Source organism: Motacilla alba, chromosome 1 (genome assembly GCF_015832195.1).
Source record: "Motacilla alba alba isolate MOTALB_02 chromosome 1, Motacilla_alba_V1.0_pri, whole genome shotgun sequence".
NCBI classification, from domain to species: domain Eukaryota; kingdom Metazoa; phylum Chordata; class Aves; order Passeriformes; family Motacillidae; genus Motacilla; species Motacilla alba.
Window position 1 is genome coordinate 44,093,521 of NC_052016.1, and position 19,920 is coordinate 44,113,440.

The 19,920-nt window shown below is 35.8% G+C and overlaps 1 protein-coding gene across 11 annotated transcripts in view; it reads right to left on the bottom strand.

The window, feature by feature from the left end:
* Nucleotides 1–19,920, bottom strand: part of GRM5 (glutamate metabotropic receptor 5) — a 241,465-nt gene that overhangs the window by 54,530 nt on the left and 167,015 nt on the right. For all 11 annotated transcript variants that reach the window (XM_038158744.1, XM_038158772.1, XM_038158791.1 and 8 more), the window contains one exon: nt 3,143–3,378. In XM_038158744.1, coding sequence (XP_038014672.1) covers nt 3,143–3,378 — 236 coding nt within the window. The remainder of the gene's footprint in view (nt 1–3,142; nt 3,379–19,920) is intronic.

A 19,920-nucleotide genomic window follows, 5' to 3' on the forward strand; every position in this document is an offset into this window, starting at 1 on the left:
AGCTGGATGCTGAAATTTTCATCTCAGTATGAACTAATTCTGTGTGGAGGAATGGAAACTTTTTAGTCCTTAATAGAAATGAATGGAGAAAAAAAAAACTTATTGTTTTTTGGATTCTCTTCATTTGGCTGATTTCATAATTTGATTATACATATCATACTGAATCATGCATTCATTAGTAATAATACCTGCCCTGAAACTGTCAATGAATGGTTTATGTTAAAAAGTGAGAAAAATACTCACAAGTCATGGGAGATGATTACAATGGTTTATGTCTTCATGTATTTTCTGTCACAGGGATAAATGTAGCTTAATATTCTACTAGGCAGGATTCATCAAAGCAAATGAAGAGATTTTAACAGCTAAATTCATAGTTGGTGCATAGATGAAGTCAGTTATTACTTAGATTTCAGCCATATCTTCCTGTGTTGACTATGCTCTTAACCATTCTTTCTGTTTTTGTGGCAAGATAATTGGATTACAGAGAAAAATTAATTTTGTTTCCCACTAATATAATGGTTACTGCCATTTATATAGACACATTCATCTAATAATGACCTTGACTATTAACATCAGCTCAATGTTTATCTTTTTTCAAGCATTTTTCAAGCATTTTATCAAGCAGTTCTCAATAACTTAATGTCATTAATTGTAATCCTAAGAAACACCTGTAGCTTAATTTTTTTGTGTGTTTGGCGTTTTTAATATATTTTTAATGCAGCTTCTGGAGAACACCATGTATTTAGTTAAATAAAATAAAGGACATAGTCCTGTTTTCTTATCAGGTGAAATCAGAACCAAAACTAATTCCTCAGCACGGAGAAACTCTTAGGACAGTCTGTGAAACATTTATGATCACTGAGGGCAAGTATCATCTTTGCAATGGGGAAGTCTGAACTGAGCAAATTTAGGACTCACAACTTTGACTGTTCAAAATAAATAAACAGTAATACAGGAATTGAAAAGACATAATTTTCAAAATCATATGGGTCATAGGAAATAAGGCAGAAACAACTACCATGCCAATTTCAAATATTCATGGTAATTTTGATCTTAAAGTTGCAGCATCAAATGTCTCACTCTTACAATTCTCAGTGAATACATTTATATCTTTCTTGCTGGTTAATCCACAGGAAATTCTGCAACTACAACTACTGTTTTTGCCCTACAGCAACAAGAGAGAATTAAAGCTTTTATAATCTGATTTTAATTATTTTACTATACGCATCATGGTCCAGCCCTGAATATTACAAGAAAACTGAAGAAAAGGAAATTAGATCTATCTATTTGGAATAAAAGCCGTCTTCTCTATTCATGATTTGCAAATCAGAAGATTTGGATTTTTGCATCTTTTTTTTTGTGTCTTTGACATAGGTTTTAGGAACCTATTTGAGCTGTGTGTCTTTGTGGGAAAGCTTCCAGCCATGAGTGCTGTTCAAACCAAAAAATTCAATCTTAATGATTGTCTTATATCCATGACTGGTGAATTTGTGTGTAAAATAACATCTCCCTGCACCCCCATGATAACTTTTCTGTGGTGGTGAATTTTATTTTAAGTGCTATAAAAGACTCTTTAGGCACTTACAGTTCATCATTCCCAATCTTTCACATAAAACATAAATTAGATTCTCACATTGTTGGTAAAAGCTAAGTTAAAAAAGAAACCAACAAAAGTCAAACTGAAATGCTTTTTACATGGCACACTGATGGAAACCTGGGTTATTAGCCTGTATCCAGCTATGCCCACTGCATTGACATCTCAGGAAACAGGTCTACATTATCATGGGGAAATCAATGAAGTTTGCTGCTCAGTATGCAGTACCTGTCAATAGTGCAAATAAAACCTATCTCAAACTTTGGTAGAAGGGTAACAGAACAAAAATAATGGGGGAAAGTGAGTTGAGTGTGGAAGGTGTACACTGAGATTTTGGGATTCCTAGATTCAATTTACATCTCACTCACAAACTTCCTTTGAGACCTTGTCCAAATCAAAAGAAAAACTTTAGGATCATTAAGTGGGATTTAGGTAGGAGTTTGTGTTGTGTAAATCCAAGACTTTGATCCTTTAAGATACTTCTTGGTCTCATTGGTGTGTGGAAAATATTCACATTTTTAGGATGGAAGAACCCTTGGGGTTTAGAGCTGTGGTTGGACTAATGCCGAGAGCACAGCACCATGTTATCCCCAACATTGCCAGAATACCAGAATACTAATACAATGGTATTACTGACTTCTAAAGGGTCAGAAATAGTTAAAAATTTGCCCAGAGAGTTATAGAGAAGGAGAAGGGGCTTGTAAAACAGTCCTCCTATGCTCAAAGGAATGACTCTGGACCTGAACAAAGGACCCTTTGCTGGTAGTCTGGGGTTTTCTTGCTGAGGCACTGAGTCATTGGTCCCTGCTGTGTCTCTTGCCATTTGACTGGTGCCACAGGTCCCCATACCCTTTGGAATGCAAGACATATGTGCCAGCTCACAGCCTAGACAACATTAGTCCTGCTTGGCATCTCATGAAATAAAGAGCAATTAAAAGAAGTAATAAATTTTAAAAAACACCCCTACAAAACCCCAGAAAAATGTACCACGTTTATCTGTAGTGCAGAAATGACAAAATGTGGGAGTTTTTGCTAAAATTAGTACAATTGAATGAAAATAATCAGCTCAAAATGGCATATCCTGAAATGACCTGTGGCTGAAAGAAAACCTAATGACATCTTTCAAATCATGTAGTGTTTTATATGAAGTTCATAAATACTCATCACTGCCATAAGGGCTTCAGATAATTTTTAGTATATTAGCCCTCTCATTGCTTTTGTGAGCCAAAGCAATATGATCAGCTTTTTTTCTGAAAAGGTACATTTAACTTTGTGTTGCAGAATTTTTGAAAGTGTTTACATGCCTATGGAGGTGGAGTAGCATCAAGTTTTTCAAATACAGAGACTAGTTAGGTATTGAAGCTCTATCTGTTTCTTTAGAAATCTGAACATTTAAAGTTGTGCTTTTTATCATTTTGAAACCCACTAGCATTGTAATTACAGCTTCTTTTCCTTCCAATTCAACTCACTATTTCACCAGACCATGCTGCATCAGACCAGACCTTCATTCATATTGTTTCGCTCAGCAGAAATAATAAATTCACTTACTTGTGCATGTCTTGTTGTATTTAGGGTTCTCTTGGGGAAACCCTTCCAACCGGCACTGGAACCTGTGCTGCCAAAACTCCTGAAACCATGGATTTCGATGATTGGTTTCTGGCCGGAGCTGTAGGTAGTAATCATCAAACCATTTCACATCTGGGGACTGCAGCTTGATCGTTATCCCACCGACAGCTTCGTTCTGGTACCCTTCTGTCACGTCATACCTGTCTGCCCAGCCGTCACTAGAGGGGTAAAGGAAAGGGACACAACATTGGCCATTCAAAGGAATAAGAAAAGCACTTCCTTAACATTGAAACTCAGGGCCTAAGAGCCCACATACTAGCAGCTGTAATTTTGACTGGAGTCTGGTAAAGCATCTGTAATTCTTCTAGAAGAAGAATTCAGTGTTTTACTTACATTTGCTTGACATCAGCACCTTCTACTAAAATTATCTATTCCACATCCTTCAAGTCAGGTAATTGAAACAATGTTAAAAAATACAGATCCTGAAATCTGCTGTGTAAAAGTGCATCTCTGCATCAATGAACCTCATTGAAGAGAGAAAACCTTGGGTTCAGCATTTCCCTTGCACAGGGTTGATACTACACTTACCTGAGAGGATGTGACTTTGAGGACAGAACCGCTCACTGTGCAAAGGGCAGGACTGTATTGCAGACCATGTCCCTGTTTCTTGATGGCTCCACAAGGAGCCAGAAACAAGTCTTGAATGGGCTGGCACTGCCCAAGCAGAAGCACCAGCACAGAGACAACATGGTTTTGATGCTGAAGCAATTAATCCTCTCTGCAGACATGGCTAATGAAGCTGGGCAGAGAATTATGCAGATCCAGGTGTTGCTCCTAATTTTTTTTTGCTTGTGGCTGGAGCTTTATGGAGTTGTGTGATACTGTACTGCACACAGAATTTGAATCCTCTTCTGTTAACTTTTCAGCTTGCAACACTCAAACCACAAGGAGAGAGAAGCAACTGAAAAGCCCACTCAAACAAAATGTCACAAACAATCAGGGTAATTTCCCTCTCCCCATTTTTACGATGGATTTTCCTGGAAGTACTGCCATTCATGAAGTTTTGCTCAATCCTAAAAATGTATATATCTCATTAGAACATTTCAGTTTTCTTCTCTTTTATCATGAACATGATATTTCAGCTTTCAAAACTCAGACACTTGGAGAAGAATCTCAGATCAGCATTTTTCCCTCCTCTAAAAAGTGAATGATGTTGACTATAGACAGTACCTTTAAATCCTAAAAGTTGAGTAATTAAAGGATGAAAAATAAGCTCAACTTGTCTTACTTTAAATCTTCATGATTTTTTAAAGCTAGCCCTTCTGTAAGTTAGTCATACTCCCAGTGATGTAGGTGACCTTCATGTGTGTGGATCTGTTCTCTTTTGATCATTCACTGCTTGTCTTAAACTTTTCTTCTGTACTGAAGAGCAGGCAGGACTCCTGCTGCAGATACCTGGTCCCTAGTGCATTCCTTTTGCTGTGCATTCAGCTGTCCTCACACAGAGCAAACACATCCTCAGAGACTGACTCCTCACAAGACACTATTTCAACAGAGCCTGGACTCTTGACTACATCTTCCTAGCACAGCTGCAATGTCAGTAAATAGCAACTTCACCAGAGGGAAAAATATATCCAGTGTCTGGAATCAAAATGAAAGAACCATTAAACATGCTTCAGATTCAAATGCACTGAGTTACTCAGCACAGAAGGGTAAAATATGCATTCACAAAAGGAGAAAGGTGATCATTGCTGTTTAGCTTGAGTATAACACCTGGAAATTTACTTTCCAGCTTAGGGATTAACACAAGCCTTAATGTTCCCAACTGCACTCAAGAGGCTCAGTAAGACAAACAGCCCCCACTTCCACCAGGAATGTTTACTGGACAGAGTTAAAACCCCTTATGGTTTGTTTTGTGATAAAAGCCACAGAAGGTGTTTTAAATTTATGACTGGTTTAACCTTTCCTTTAAAAGATTTGTCTTGTTGATTTGCAAGATTTTAAAGCAGTTTTATTCACCCTCATGAAATCTGACAAGTTTTTGAATGCAGGAAGTAATAGGCTTTGTAGTGTGGGATTTTTTTTTTAAACTGGGTAGAATTTGGAAGAATTAAAGCCGTGCTGTCAGTATCCCAGCTTTATGAGTTGTCTCATTAAAAAAAAAAAAAAAAACAAAACTACAAACTAACTAACTAGAAAAAAAGCCTGTTTTCTTGGACTTAATTTCTTTATAATTTTCAAAGGAGTATATTTGTAGATCTAATCCAGCAGAGTGCTAGAAAATTTACAGAATTACTTTATTATTAGCTATCCCTCTAAGAAGATTTGCAACAGAGATACCATTTTATACCTTTAAATTATTAAAAAAGATGGAAATGACAACTTTTTAATGATAATTACATAACTGTCCTTCTCAACTTTTCTGCAGGAGAGCTTCTTAATTCAACAGAGCTGCTTCTCATTCAAATAAGTATTTCAGCTCAGCTGCTTGAGCAAAAGGTGTTTAGGAATACTCTATAAAACCTCCTCAAAGTGTGTATTGTACAGACAACAATGTAGAGATAACAAAGCCTCAGATGGACAATGTGGAAAAGCAAATGTTAAACTACTATTCCAAAATTTCTGAAAGTGGAGTATCCTACAGGGTAGAATGACTATTTAAAAAATCTAGTTTTTCGTTTCAAAGGTGAAGGGTGAACCAAAAAGTGAGATGATCTAGAAAACAGGCTTGATTGAATTACCTAAAGATTTATAGTCTAAAGAACCAAACACAACACTGGGGAAGATATGTGCTATTTTTCTTCTGGTACATCAAAAGCATCAGCTAAAAGAACCACAAATTGTTTATCACATTGAGATAAACATTCAGGACTTAAACTGAAAAGAGAATGACTCAGACACCAGGAAATTTTCCTCACAGCAAAGAGAATGACGAGCTAGAATAGCTCGAAGTGAAGACTCTTAGGGGTGTCAGAGAGCAAGACAGATTTGCTTCCATCTGATATAAATGTCCCTGTCTTGGTGAAGGGATGGCAGTAGGCTATCTGACTTCTTGGCATCCACTGTGCATTAGTAGTTGTTGAGATTTGACATATGTCTGGAAATGATGATTCTGTAAAACCCAGCAGGTTAGACAAAAATTCAAAGTTAAAACAATAGCTCTCCTTCACAGCTCCCCCAGCTTCTCGTAATGTTTTGCCTTAGTTATTTTTTCATCATTGTATTTTTTCTCTCTCTGTAGTTGCTATGCAAAGCAACAAGGAAGAGAAATTTATTTAGGCTAAATGGTGTGTTAAGCTATACACACAGCTAATTCCAATGATGCAGTCAGGGTAGGCAAGAGTGTACACTGGGTCAAAATTACTCTAAATGAAAATGAAACTGTTTTATCTCTCTTTTGCTGGGTGAAAGGAAGGTTTTTCACGTCTAATCCCCAAATAACGCTATCTCAGTATAATCAAGATAATCCTTTGAGGTTTTAAAACAGAAAAGAAATTCTTTGTAACCTAATTCAGACATTTTAGTTGACAGTCTGAAGTAAACACAGGTCTGGCAGTCTAAGGCCACTTTCTCAGTTTTGAATATCCATTGCACCAATTCTCTAATACTGGCCCTATATGTAAGACTTGTGACTTCCATAGTCCAAATGACCTTTATCATGGGAATTGAAACTCCAAAACCAATGAGTCAATGATAACATATTTGAACGACTACAAAATGATTTGCACAAACTGACATGCCCACATATTAAATAGACACAGATTTTTTTTTTAATATTACAAGTCTTTTATACTCATTTAGGACATTTCTTAAATCTCAGTTATAGGGTTTATAATATTGATTTCAGTGAAAGTTTTCAGATTCTTGAGAAACATTTCAAGGAAGTAGGGAAATTCTGCCACTTTTTAGGGATAGCTGGACTAAAGAAGTTTCAAACTGGACAATCCTATGCTGATAAAGAGATTAAATAAATACTATAATTGACTATTTTTCCATTCAGTTCCACAGTATCTTTCAAGGACAACTTCAGATTTAAGTACTCCTGAACAATACCAGTACTCCTGTGGTTTTGTTTCATTCCATGCAGTATCCTGACAGAGTTGGAACTTTGCTGTTCTGAGAATCAAATTATAGAAAACAATACGAAGCTTTTGGTTTGAAGACCATTAACTATAGTCTGCTTGAAAATTTAGCAAGAGCATATGTTGGATAATACAAGAGGGGCAGAACGAAGAGGTACACTGCGCAAATTGACAGTCCCTGAAACTAGTGCAACACTTTTCAGTCACTATTTTGTGATTATTTGACGATCAACTCAGTTTCATTGTACTAATAAATTAAGCAACAGTGAGTTGAAAATACGATTTTTTTTTGACTATTGGAGATATTTTTGTTAACTGCTCACTTCAAAAAAAGAGGTTGTCATTGATAAGCTATCAAAGTATCAGGTATATACTATCAAGATCTATCAGTGTTATTAGGAATACATTATCAAGATGCAAAGATTTTTTTGGGAACTACCTAACTAACTAACTAGGATGCTGCAGTTGTCTGTTCCAGGCTGCTGCCAGTCCTGGGTGGGAGAAGGTAGCAGACAGAGGTCTAATGCTAAGCCAGCTTCAACTGCAATCTGGTGGATGTCCGGGGCACCAGCTGGAGGTGACGTTCCCGAAGAAGCTCCTCCCCATGTTACCTTGTTCCCTGTCTTTTTACAGCAGTTCTTTAGAGCATAGAAAGCTGCAGAGATGTCTCATGGTTTGATCCATTGAGCGATTCACTAGACTGAAAGAAAGTTTTCACCTCTTGGCTCTGGAAAAAATATGATCAGGAAAACGTTTTGAGTTAGTACCAGTGAGCTGGCAAACGAAGCTTTAGGATTCTTATGAAAAGCACCTGGAAAATTCAGCACACATTCTAAACCTCTATTTCTAAGATTAGACAAAATACTAAGAGACACAGGTGTTCAACAAAAATAGACTCCCTTTTGTAAACTGTTCCACTTATTTTCTATGTTGAAAATGTAGCAGGGTCTTGGAATCAGTTGAGCTGATTTCTTTTTCTCTGAAGTCCCTTTCAAGCTGCAGCTAACATTATTACAGTTAATGAGTGCATTCATTAGGCTGTAGACTGGTCTCTTTTTTGTTATGCAAAAATCTGTTTTTAGGCAGGCCACATAATAATGATGGAAACTACTGCTCTGCCCACATCCATAATCACTCTCCTGCCAAAAATCTGACCGATAGCACTTGAAAAAATATTTCTCCACCTGTGTAGGAGTTTTTGTCTAAGTGGCTTTAAAACTAATTTCACTGTATTTCTCTGCTCTTCCAAGGTTTTTTCGCATATATTTTAAAAACTCTAAAAGTATTAAAGAGCCCTCATGCTCTTCTCAAAGCACTACCTGTCTTGCAAAGGTAAATTTGTTTGGTTAATACTGAGGGGAGGGTGGCATTGCTTTTGCTGAGCAGCTGTAAAATGATGCATTTAGATGAGCTCATTTTATAATAACTGTGCATGCAATGAATTCTTGTTTTGCTGCCTAGCTTTTTTTAGATTGCAGTTCCTAATTTTTTCCCTTCTTTTTCATGCATATTATAAAGATAAAGATATTTAAGGGTAATTCAAAGAAAAGAAATTACTTGATTATTTTTAGGTAGTTTGGCCCAGAGTTTTCAACAATATGATAGCTAGAAGTAGCTATGCAGTGAATTTGGCTGATACCTTACACAGGGGATTACTGATACTAATTACTTGCTGAGTATCCAAACTTCCCCAAGCTGAGAAAGGTTGTGATGGCAACTTGAGGGATGGTAGCCTATAGCAACATCTAATTTGCATGAAAACAGAGAGTTTTGCAGCTGTGTTCATCTGCAGTTCAGAGCTGCAAAGTAATTCAGCCTGACTGTATTTGGGTGTACAAAAAAATACACTTTCCAGTGTGTGATCCTATTTCTTTACACTTGCCAGGTGTCAAAGCTGACCATTTTAACTGAAGTTATATCTATAAAGTTATATCTATACGTATAAGTCATATGAGGTGCCCCCTGAATTGAGGGGAAATTTGCCTGAAACTCTTGAAAACACCAAGAACACTCAGATGGTGCAGTATGCTCTCTTGATTCTCAAATAATTCTTTCATGGGGAGAAGGAAAATATTTGACATATTTCCAAGAAGAAAGGCATTTTGGATGGCTAGACAATTAGGTTTTCTTGGGATTAAACGCAAAGTTGTGCTACAATGGAAGTCCCTTACTTTTTTGCTACATTCACTCTAGATCAATTATTTGTAAAGGCTTTGAGGTTTGTCTAAACTAAATAAACCCACTTTTATCCAACTTTCCTCTGATGAACTGATTTCTAAATTTGCTGTCATTCAGTGTGTCATTCTTCCTGGAGTGCCCAGCTGGTCCTTGTCTCTACAGACTCAGTGCTACCTTGGGATGCTCTGATGATGCTGACAGTGTCATGGACGTGACTTGGGTGTTGCTGTCAGTGAGAATCAAAATGAGAGCTCTGTGGGCTAAAGATGAGACAGCAGTGATGGAGTGTCTTCTTGTGATCTGAATAGACATAGGGATGTCCTATCCCAAGCTAATGCTTGTTCACATTCCAAGCAGGCAGCTCCCACACTGTGCCCAGTCTCCTGGCTATAGTTACCAGGAGAAACTGATAAGCTTTTAATAAGGGGCAGGGAGGGAGGAGAAAGCAAGCTTTTCATGACAACATGTTGTAAAAAAAGGAGTGGGAAGCATTTTGCTTCAGATTTCACCTTAGATAAGGATGGTTAAAAGAGAATAAAACCAAGCAAAGGGATATGCCCTGTAGGAAAACCTAAAATTTCTTTGGGAACTGGCCATCAGGCATCAGGATGGCTTCCATCACTGTTTTTTTACAGGATAAAAAGATTAATTCATATCCTTAAAGTGCATTTTCCAAATATGGCAGCAGCTTTTATTTTCAACAATGTTAATGTTGTTGAGTCATATCTAAAATTCACTCTAAGCTCCTCAAACCATAAACTTCTCCTAGTGACAGCCTAAAAGCCACTAGTTACATAATGTCAGCAACAGCAGAAAAAAAGGAAAGGAAAAAGAATGGTTCACGTCTAAAGCACGTCAATTTAATATGTATTTTTACTGTGAAAATACTGATTTTTATCTCCTCCAGAATCCCAAAATTCAGAATAGCTTCAGGGCACCAGAAAGTAGTGTCCATTGCTATATTATGTAATCTACAAACGGTATATAAACAAATAACAAAAAAAGTCATGAGAAGAAATCAGGGCTTGGCAGAAATGATAAGCAAATACCTACTGTCTTGAAATGCTGTCACGAAGCTATTTTCTTCACATCCCATGCCCCTGGAATGGAAACATCTCTGGGATAACCCTAAATACAGAAAGATCCTCCTTTCTATTTGCTCTGCTGCCGAATAGATATATAAACCAGTGCTGCATTTCTACTCGTGATTGCTCCCATTGATTTGGAGGATTTTTCATTACATCAAGTCACCAGGAGAAAAAAAAAAAAAACCTATTCTGAATGAGAGTTATCTTGTAATAATAATTTACTGAGGCTGCCAGTGATGGAATGATTCCCCGTTAGACATCCGGCCACTACTTTTAGGGGCATGCAATAACAATCTTTAAGATAAATTTAAACATAGGCATACGAATGAACAGATAACTGTGATAGCCTTACTACTTTAAAAATATTTCAGACATGGGGAAAAAATGGTTTAAGTGAAGCCATTTTTTTATTTGACAGAAAATGTAACACATACAATTTATATGATATATATGATATATATGCACACATATATATATTTTCCTATGAGTATATATTTACAGCATGCAATAATTGGCATGCAATAATCTCTCATGTCTGTACACCAGCTATGAAGTGCTTTTAACATGTATTCATTTAGCAGTTACTAAACTTTGCTATGAAATATAATTCAAACAATCCTTGAGATGCTACTTCTTATTGTTGTTGCAGAAGAAAACTTTTAGTAATAAATAATATATTTAATGTATAAAAAAGGAACAGTAAGATTAAATCAGTATAAACTAATATATCTAGGTATTTAATAGAGAATTAAACATTAATTAAAAATTAGTTTAAAAGCTGGCCAACACAAAATAAAATTTAAAGAAGCATATTTCATATTTCAGTAGCTACTCTTAATAACAATGCATATGGTAACACTAGACCTTATTATTTTGGAGAGAATTTGTTTATGACTTTGTTTATGACTTTTATCAGAAACTTTAGGATGAACCTTTGAACATGGAACAGAAAGATAAGGATGGTATGTTAGGACTTTTTTAAAACTATGCCTACTTAGAAAGGTGGCACTGGTCTAATAGTACAGAGATAAGTAGACTTTCTAAAAAGTCTTAAATCTCCAAACTTTGGTGTATACTCTAGTAGATCTAGAGGGGCTAATATAAAATTTCTAGTTGAATAATGCATAGCAAATTCTGCATGTGCAAAGGTTTTAAAATGACAGATGTTAGGATTTTTTTTTCAGAGAAAGAATAAGTCATTTCAAGGCCATAAACGCAATAATTAGCACACAGTTAATTAATCAAAAATACAACTAAAGTAATATTCATAGAGTCCCAGGGAGTTAGTAATTTCAATAATTTTTTAACATTCTGTTCAGCAAATGGAGGCAAATATGGCAAAGGAAATCAAGCTAGACCTAGAATAATGACATAAGCAGTGTAAATATACTGAAATTTTCCTCCTGCAGAAATTAGCTGAAGTTTTGCCACTGACATCAGTCAGGACTGCCTCTTGCTCAGATCAAGACATATCCCTCTAATTAATTCAGTGCCTGCTCTCAGACAATATAATGTGTGATGACTAGCTCATCCCATCCTCTCATATTGGTATTATCCATGGATATGCAGAAAATTGAATTGTAGAGCAGCTTTATAAGCCCTTCATCTGCTAAAGCTCAATTCAGAATAATTCAGGCATCACAGGCTATAAACATGACGTTCTTCTAGTCAACTGTTTGAGGAGGACTCATGACCGTCAGAAGAAGAACATCACTAGGCAGTTATTGGCTTCAGAGGAAGAAAATGTGTCAAAGACCTTGCAGGCTGACTGCCTGTTGCTCTACAGCATTCAGACACCTTCTTCTTGAAAAGAGTGAGTCATATTGAATGTGCTGACACCTCAGAGGTGTGATGCAATATGTACATCACAAAGTTTGAGAAGTCTGTTGGAGGAATTCATCACTGCTGCAAATCACAAATCTTTTACAAGAATCAGAGCACAGGAATATATTTGCATCTTGGTGGCACAAATTAATCTGAAACCAGAGTGATTTCCGTTGTTTTATTTCTTTAAGTAATTGGGTCTCTTTGAAAAACATGGTCTAGTAGAAGGTGGTTCTTCAAACCCAAGCAATTCTATGATTTTAAGATTTCTTTTGCTGAAGCAGTTTGTATTTCTCATTTCTACAGCTTTAGAACCATCATTTTCAAAAGTGAATGCACATCTATGCACTCAACTAATTTTATATCAACTACTTGAGCTGCCCAGATCTTGGAGTTTGATATTTTAAATAAGTGACTATAACTCCCACAATGAGGGATTGATTTCTCTGTTGCCATCCGCACAGACAAGATAGAACTTGCTTTACTGCGCCCAACCAAAGCTCATGAAACCCAGCAATCTCCCCCTAATGGAGTTCAGCAAAAAAAATTTTTATGTAGTCAAGGCCCAGAAGAAGAATTTGAATAAGTTTAGCAAACAGCAGCTTACATGTTCTACCATTTTAATGGGTGAGGATTTATGTCAGCAACATGCAGCAATAGAAGTCTGATTTGAAGTGGTCTTTAGGATAATTTCAATTTGAGTGAAGGTAAGACTGTAAATCATAATGCCTGTTTACAATACCACTTTCCAAACAAATACAGGAAACCTTAAAAATTCACAGCCAAGGGCTTCTTTACCACATCTTGGTGCTTTAGTATGCCATTAAAAAAAGTAATTTCTCTCAGCATAAATGTTGCTGAGATTTCTTTACACTGTGCTAACCCATGTGGAGGAGGAACATTTTTAAAATAAGGTGAGAGAACTCACAGATATGAAGCCCATTAGATCAGGACCATTAAATTTTGCCTAGTTTCTCTGTTCAAGTGGGCCTGATTTTCATTGAACAGCACATTTACGGCTCCTTTGTTGCATTGAGTGTACAGAGATTTGCCTTAACAAAAATAGAATGAGACCCATGGGTGATCTATACCCTGTGAAATTGCCTTCTGCACTAGAAATTTGCTTAAAAATACAAGTAGTCAAAGTGTAAAGTTGAAAACAAATGCCATCCAGAATATATCGAGAGAAAATGCACAAAAATGTGATAAGATGATCACACTTCAAGTAGAAATGTGTCATTTAACACACTATTTGTATTTCACTGTAAGGCTGCCAGGAAAGTATTAGTATATACTTTTAACCTATTTTTATTGAAATTCCTGAAAACAATGCTTATACTCATACAAAGCCCTTAAGACATCATAATCAGGATTTAGATTTCAGAAATGTGGCTATGGTTACCACCATATCCTGCAAGTGAATCCTGCAAGTGAAGTTTGTCAGCATCTCCATGTCTGTCTCTGAGAACACAATCCATCACTCAAACTGCTCACTCATCTGCAAATATTTAGACCTGGTTTGGGGGGTTTTGGCTTTAAATCTATTGAAATAAAGCTTTGAAAATAAATAACTCTTAATGGCCTACAGAAAAACAAAATAGTATGTTGAGGAATATCTAAAAAGCTTAAATATCCGTTCTGTAGTACAATAACTCAATAGGTTGTTATTTGACAAGTTCTTTCAAAAATTGTATTGGAAAATACATTCCAGAATTAACTTATAAACAGATGACATGGATGACATAAATTCAGGAAATAGTGCTACAAAATCAATACCTGATTCTTTTTTGCAAAATAAATTGTAACTTCATGAAGAGCATGCTTGTCTGTCTTGCAATTATATTTTAAAAAACCTGAAAATTTGAAAAAATTCATTGCTTGAAAATTGACATTTGAGATGTACTTTGTTAATATTTCCAAGTGACATGAAAGACATAGGACAAGGTGTAATGAATCCACTAGCAATTTTTTATTACTTTCCTTAGTGCATCCATGTCCTAAAACAGTGAAAAATTATGATAATAGAGACTAATTTATCATGATTTATCAGTTCATACATAGCAAGACCTTGTGACAGCACTGTACTAAAACAGTAAAGTATGTCTCCAACTAAAATGGCTCACATGCGATAACACATTTTCTATCTATTCCTCTGTACATGGTACATTAATTGTAGGGCTTTATCCTACAGTTTAACATCTTATTTACACATTTATATTTAAAACACTTTCATTCAGGGTTCTTACTCAAGGGCAAGTCTCTTGATGATTGCAGCTGTTTAACACTAGCTTCATGGGCACCACAAACACTATCTATTGCTGGGAGTAGCTTAATGAATTTTCTTGTTAGACTCTATTTGAGCCAAATCCTAACATGAATATTCCACTGGAAAACTGGTTCCAAATTTTATATATTGAGATAACATTTTCCAAAAATTTGGTTGGTATTGGGCAGCAGGAAGAGAGAAAAACAAAGCCTCTACATTACAGCTTTGTTTTACATATCTTGAACTTTTTGGTTCCATAATATATTTCAGTGCTTAAAATACTCTAGATATTTCATAACATTTTGTGGAAACATCTTCATAATATTACAAATACTGAAGAAACAGATCTCTTTCTCAAGCAAACAAAGGAGTAATCTTTCAAAGCTAGAAAAAATGTAAAGTCCTTAATACATATCCATGTTGTCAAGCAACAGTTTTCAACTAAGAAAATATAAAAATATAGAAGGAAATATTAGAGTCAAGATGAGATCTATGCCAAAGCAGATCACTAAGCCACCTTAAACGTTTGAATGTACTTTCTTGAATCAGAGTGTCAATAGATAATCTTCTGTTTCCCTGGCTGAAGAGAAATATTGATTGAGGGCATAGACTTGCTCTCCTAACTAGAAGAAACATGATAAAAAGTAAAATGAGATGTGACTCTGAAAAGAGTTAATATTAGTAGGGTTATAGTGCCTAATTGAGCTTGAAGTACAAAGTCATATAAGTGCCAGGAGAGATTTTGGTTGTAACAGCAAGTGTCAATAGCAGCTTTTCTCAACAGAGTGATGTCATTTAAATTTTGTGATAATAGACTGGTAGAAGCTCTGTTTTAAATTGAATTATTCCAAGGAGAAAAAAAAGAGAATTTTTTAAAAGGATTTATTTTGCTTGTTTTGTTTATAAATCTTTTGAGCCATAAACTATTGCTAAATCACTTAAATACTTCAGAAGTACCTAACAAAAGTAAATCAATGGACATACCTGACTTTTTCAAAGAAAGCTTAGAAGAACTTTTCGAAAATGCACTGTATAGTCCAATATTAGCAGTCTCAGAGGCTTTTAAAGGAGCAAAGGAAAGGAAGCAATATGAAGAAAAAAAAATAGAAAAAAAATCTTCTCAATTCTCCACATTGGGGGACATCTGAAAGTTTAGTAGAAAGAACCTGCATGCCAATTTTAATTAATTTTCATTTCAAAATCTATTGAAATAGTTTTTCTAGTCCATTTAATACCAGTCAATTTGAAACAAAGCTGTTGGGATTTTTTTATCAGACAACCCTTTCAGCAAAACTGGCTGACAGTATGAAACCTTGATATTTAAAATATTTTTATTTGACTGTAACTCTCTGATAATTAAATAAATATTGCCTGTTTACATTGAGTATTTTATTGAATAATTTTTAAATCTATGTTGCTTAAAATATGTATAGTTTCAGCACTTTTACTTATTTCCTTTTCTAAAATACAGCATTAAAGACTGTCCTGCTTATTCTTAACGGATTAATAAATATATCTTAAGAATATATTTACTTATTTTCCTTTGTCAGTATCAGCCAGAACTCTGAGTACTTCAACAAACGATGCCAAGGTTTTATTGGATGATGATACTTAGTTCCTGTTGTAGTCAACATCCTGGCATGAATATTTGTTTATACTACTTAATAAAATGAAGCAAATATTCATCATCAGACCTCTGTTTGTCATTCCTTTTCCTGTAGGTATCAAGCTGATATTATTCTTTTATAAAATCCTGTCTACATCAATTTATTAATTTGAAGTGTGAATGAACATGACTAAACAATTTGGTGGTTAGACCATTAACCTTGGAAATAGAATCCTTAGGCTGGAAAAAAACCTCTAAGGTCATTGAGTCCAACCATTAACCCAGTACTGCCCAGTCCACCACTAAAACACATCCCCTAGTGCCACACGGACATTTTGATGATTTCTATGTAGTAGAGCAGAAATACTGATGAGACTGAAAGAGAAGTACTCAGAATAACTTTTAAAGAACTTACTGATAGATCAATGTACATCCTGACTGTAGGGAGAGGGCAGCTGAGCACTCTTCCCAGGAAGGTGAACACGATGGAGGTTTGTGCAACCACAGCCTCATGACTGCTGGTTTGTCACAGGTGAAATTACTGCGACATTCTACCACAAATTACTGTTTAGCGTGTGTCTCCAGAGATATAAGTAAGTATCTTACTATCATGCCATCAGTACAGGAATGCCTACTCCCTCTGCAATATCCTGGGAAATTTATGAATAGCCTACAAATAAAACAGACCTGTGGTGCTCTCAAAGACACGAACAAACACTGCGAAAACCAGCCATTGGAGAGAGCAAAGCAGTCATTCCTTCTCAATATGCTATGCAAGGAAACACCACTGACACTGAGGTGCTCCTGTGGTCTGTGAGTGGGCAGTGACACAAAGCTTACAACAGCGTTTTCTGGCAGCCAAGAATACATATTCATAGGAAAAACAGCTTCTCCAGCACAGTGGGACAAAAATTTATTGTGTTTGTTGTGCTGCCATAGTTTTGGTCTCCTTGAGGCTGTTGTAGGGACAGGAAGGGCAGAAGGAAATACTATTGGGTAAATATATAGAAGAAAAGCTCTTGAAGCTCAGTCTTGAAAAAATACTGTGTTTGAAATGATGTCAATGTGTAGTAGGAGTAGAACAGCAGTTCATGTGCTGCAGATGGCTGGTAGAGCCCTTGGTGTGTGCACTGCATGGTACCCAGCCTTGAGGGGTGACTGCTTTTTGGTGGAGAGAAAGGCAAATCATGTGGCTCAGCACATGGCAGGGGGTTGGAGCTATGTGATCTTTAAAGTCCCCCCCAATTCCAATCATTCAATGATTCTGTGATACTATGAACCTTGGTGTAAGAAAACAGCAATAATTTTGGGCCTGAGCTTACCAGCAAAACACCATTTTCCAAAAATAAACAGGTCACATACTGCATTATGTGTCTTTTTTTTTAAATTTAATTTCCTTAACCTTGCACTAGAAATGGAATTATGATAAGTAATAGGGCATGGGGAAATGTAAAATAAAGGTGTAATTAATACAGTGACAAACAAAAACCAAGTCACTGCCGATGTAGGATTTTTCAGGGAAGAACCCAGCAATAAACAGAAACCATTTTTAATTTAATTCCTTCTCATTGTTTACAGAGATTAAATTGACTGGGAAAGATACTTTAATTTGGGAGGAAATACCTAAATGCAAAATGCTGTTGATGATAAAGTGCCATCACAACTGAGGTCTGAAGAGGCATCGAGCAGATGGCTCCACCTAATGTTCAGGCCAGTTATATCATGAAGAAACCACTCTCCTCTGGCAGGTTACACAATTATTTGGAATTCTTTTCTCTCTTTCTGTCAGCAAATCAGGAATTCCATTAATTCCATTTGGCTGGAACAGTGTAGGGTGTTACAACTGAGTGTCTATCCACACAACTATTCGTGCGACAAGAGGTGTGCACTATACTTCATATGAAATAAAGTAACTTGTGCTGAGAATTTCATAGTTCTGAAAAGTTTAGAAACTTGTAAATACTCTTGTGCTCGATTCCAAACCAAGATTGTGTCATCATTGTATTTTGTGACATTTGAGGATTTTATTTTGAACTTATATTCTTAAATTCTCTGCTGTGCTGTGCACTATCCAATCCTATACAGGTTGGAAGAGTGAGACTCAAATTGGTTGTAGTGTGATAATGCATTTGATTTAATTGAGAAAACAGTTAAACAGTGATAGCAATGATCAGAGTACATTTGGAATTTGAGGATTTATTTCTGAACACTTTGTGTGTTAAGAACCCAAGATTCATGCTTGTCTGCATTTATCACACACCTATTTATATCCATCTATATTTTTATAATTGTTTTAACCACTTGAATTGCTCATAGAGAAGAAAGATGAAAAAGAGCTGTGGGGACATTAAGAGATGAAACTGCCTTAACCAACACCTTCAGAAAAAAAAAAAAAAGGAGAAATCAGAAGTACTTTTCTTGTAAGAACTTGTTTCAAAATAGACTCAGCAGCCAGGGTCTGATACAGCTAAAGAATTCTTATATTTTGATCTTTTATAGCCCAGACTGCCTTCTAAAGGTCTGCCAAAAGGATTATAAAGGAAATTTAAGTATTTTGTGAGGATTTTTCATCCCAGAGAGGCTTCTAAAATAAAAGCATGACCTTATCTGAGATACCTTTATTAGTCACAGAAAGTTTAGAATGATAAAAGAGTTTTTGAAACTGCTTGGTGTTCTGAAATCAAAGTGCTTATGTGATGAGAAAGAATTAGGCGATAAGAATTGAAGGAAAAAGAAAAACTCATGAGACAAATAAGCATAGTTTCTAAAAAGAAACATATTACTTTAATTGACAGAAAAAAATCCCAGCCTAATCCCCTGAAATTCTTAGGGAAAAAAAATTCAGATTTCCATCCTCATGCGACTAAAAGTCCAAGAGATTTTTTATTTTTTTAAATGACAAAAATAATGTTAATAAGAACTGTTATAAAAAAGGAGGAATGGGAAGAAAGACAGGAAAATACCTGAATAGGAGTTATTTTCTTAATCTGAGGCAGAGGTTCCCAAACCATGAAGTATGAGCCAAGAGAAACTAATAAATTCTTCTGCTGCACACTTTCTCAATGGGATCTGCTCCGTCTGGTGTGAAATTTGGCTTGTAAAAACTGTGAGTAATTGATCCAGAACATTGTCTGCACAACATCCCCACGTTACTCAGAAAGCTATACTTTGGCTATAACATCAGTATTCTCTGGCTAAAAGAATTAGAAGTCAAGCTACCAAGAGGCTTGTGGCAACAAAAGAAAATATAAGGTTTTGATTACAGCTCCTGTGACAGGGCAAAAACTGAGAGCATGTGGAACTTAATAGAGGTGTTTTATTTTGTTTGTCTGTCCATGACTTGGTGTTTTCCAGCAGATTGCTGTCAAATGTCTTGGGACATTTTCATGGAACTGTATTTGGAAGAAAATACTTGGATTATTCCCTGAAAATATAATGTTGTATAATTTTTACTCATCCAACCAAACCAATAAAACCAACAATATTTTATACTCCTATGTATCTGCTCAGCTCAAAGTGCAACACTTCCAATAGGAGGACAGCAGAGAATTCTGGTTTTATTTTACTTTAGTGTTTGCTGATCTTGAAATTATTTCTGCATTGAAGGAGGTCTTGACAGTAAAACACATGCAAAAGTGAATTTAATAATAGAACAAAAGTGCAGACACATTGCCAAACTGAAAAAAAAAAAGTAACTCAGAAATTATACAACCTGA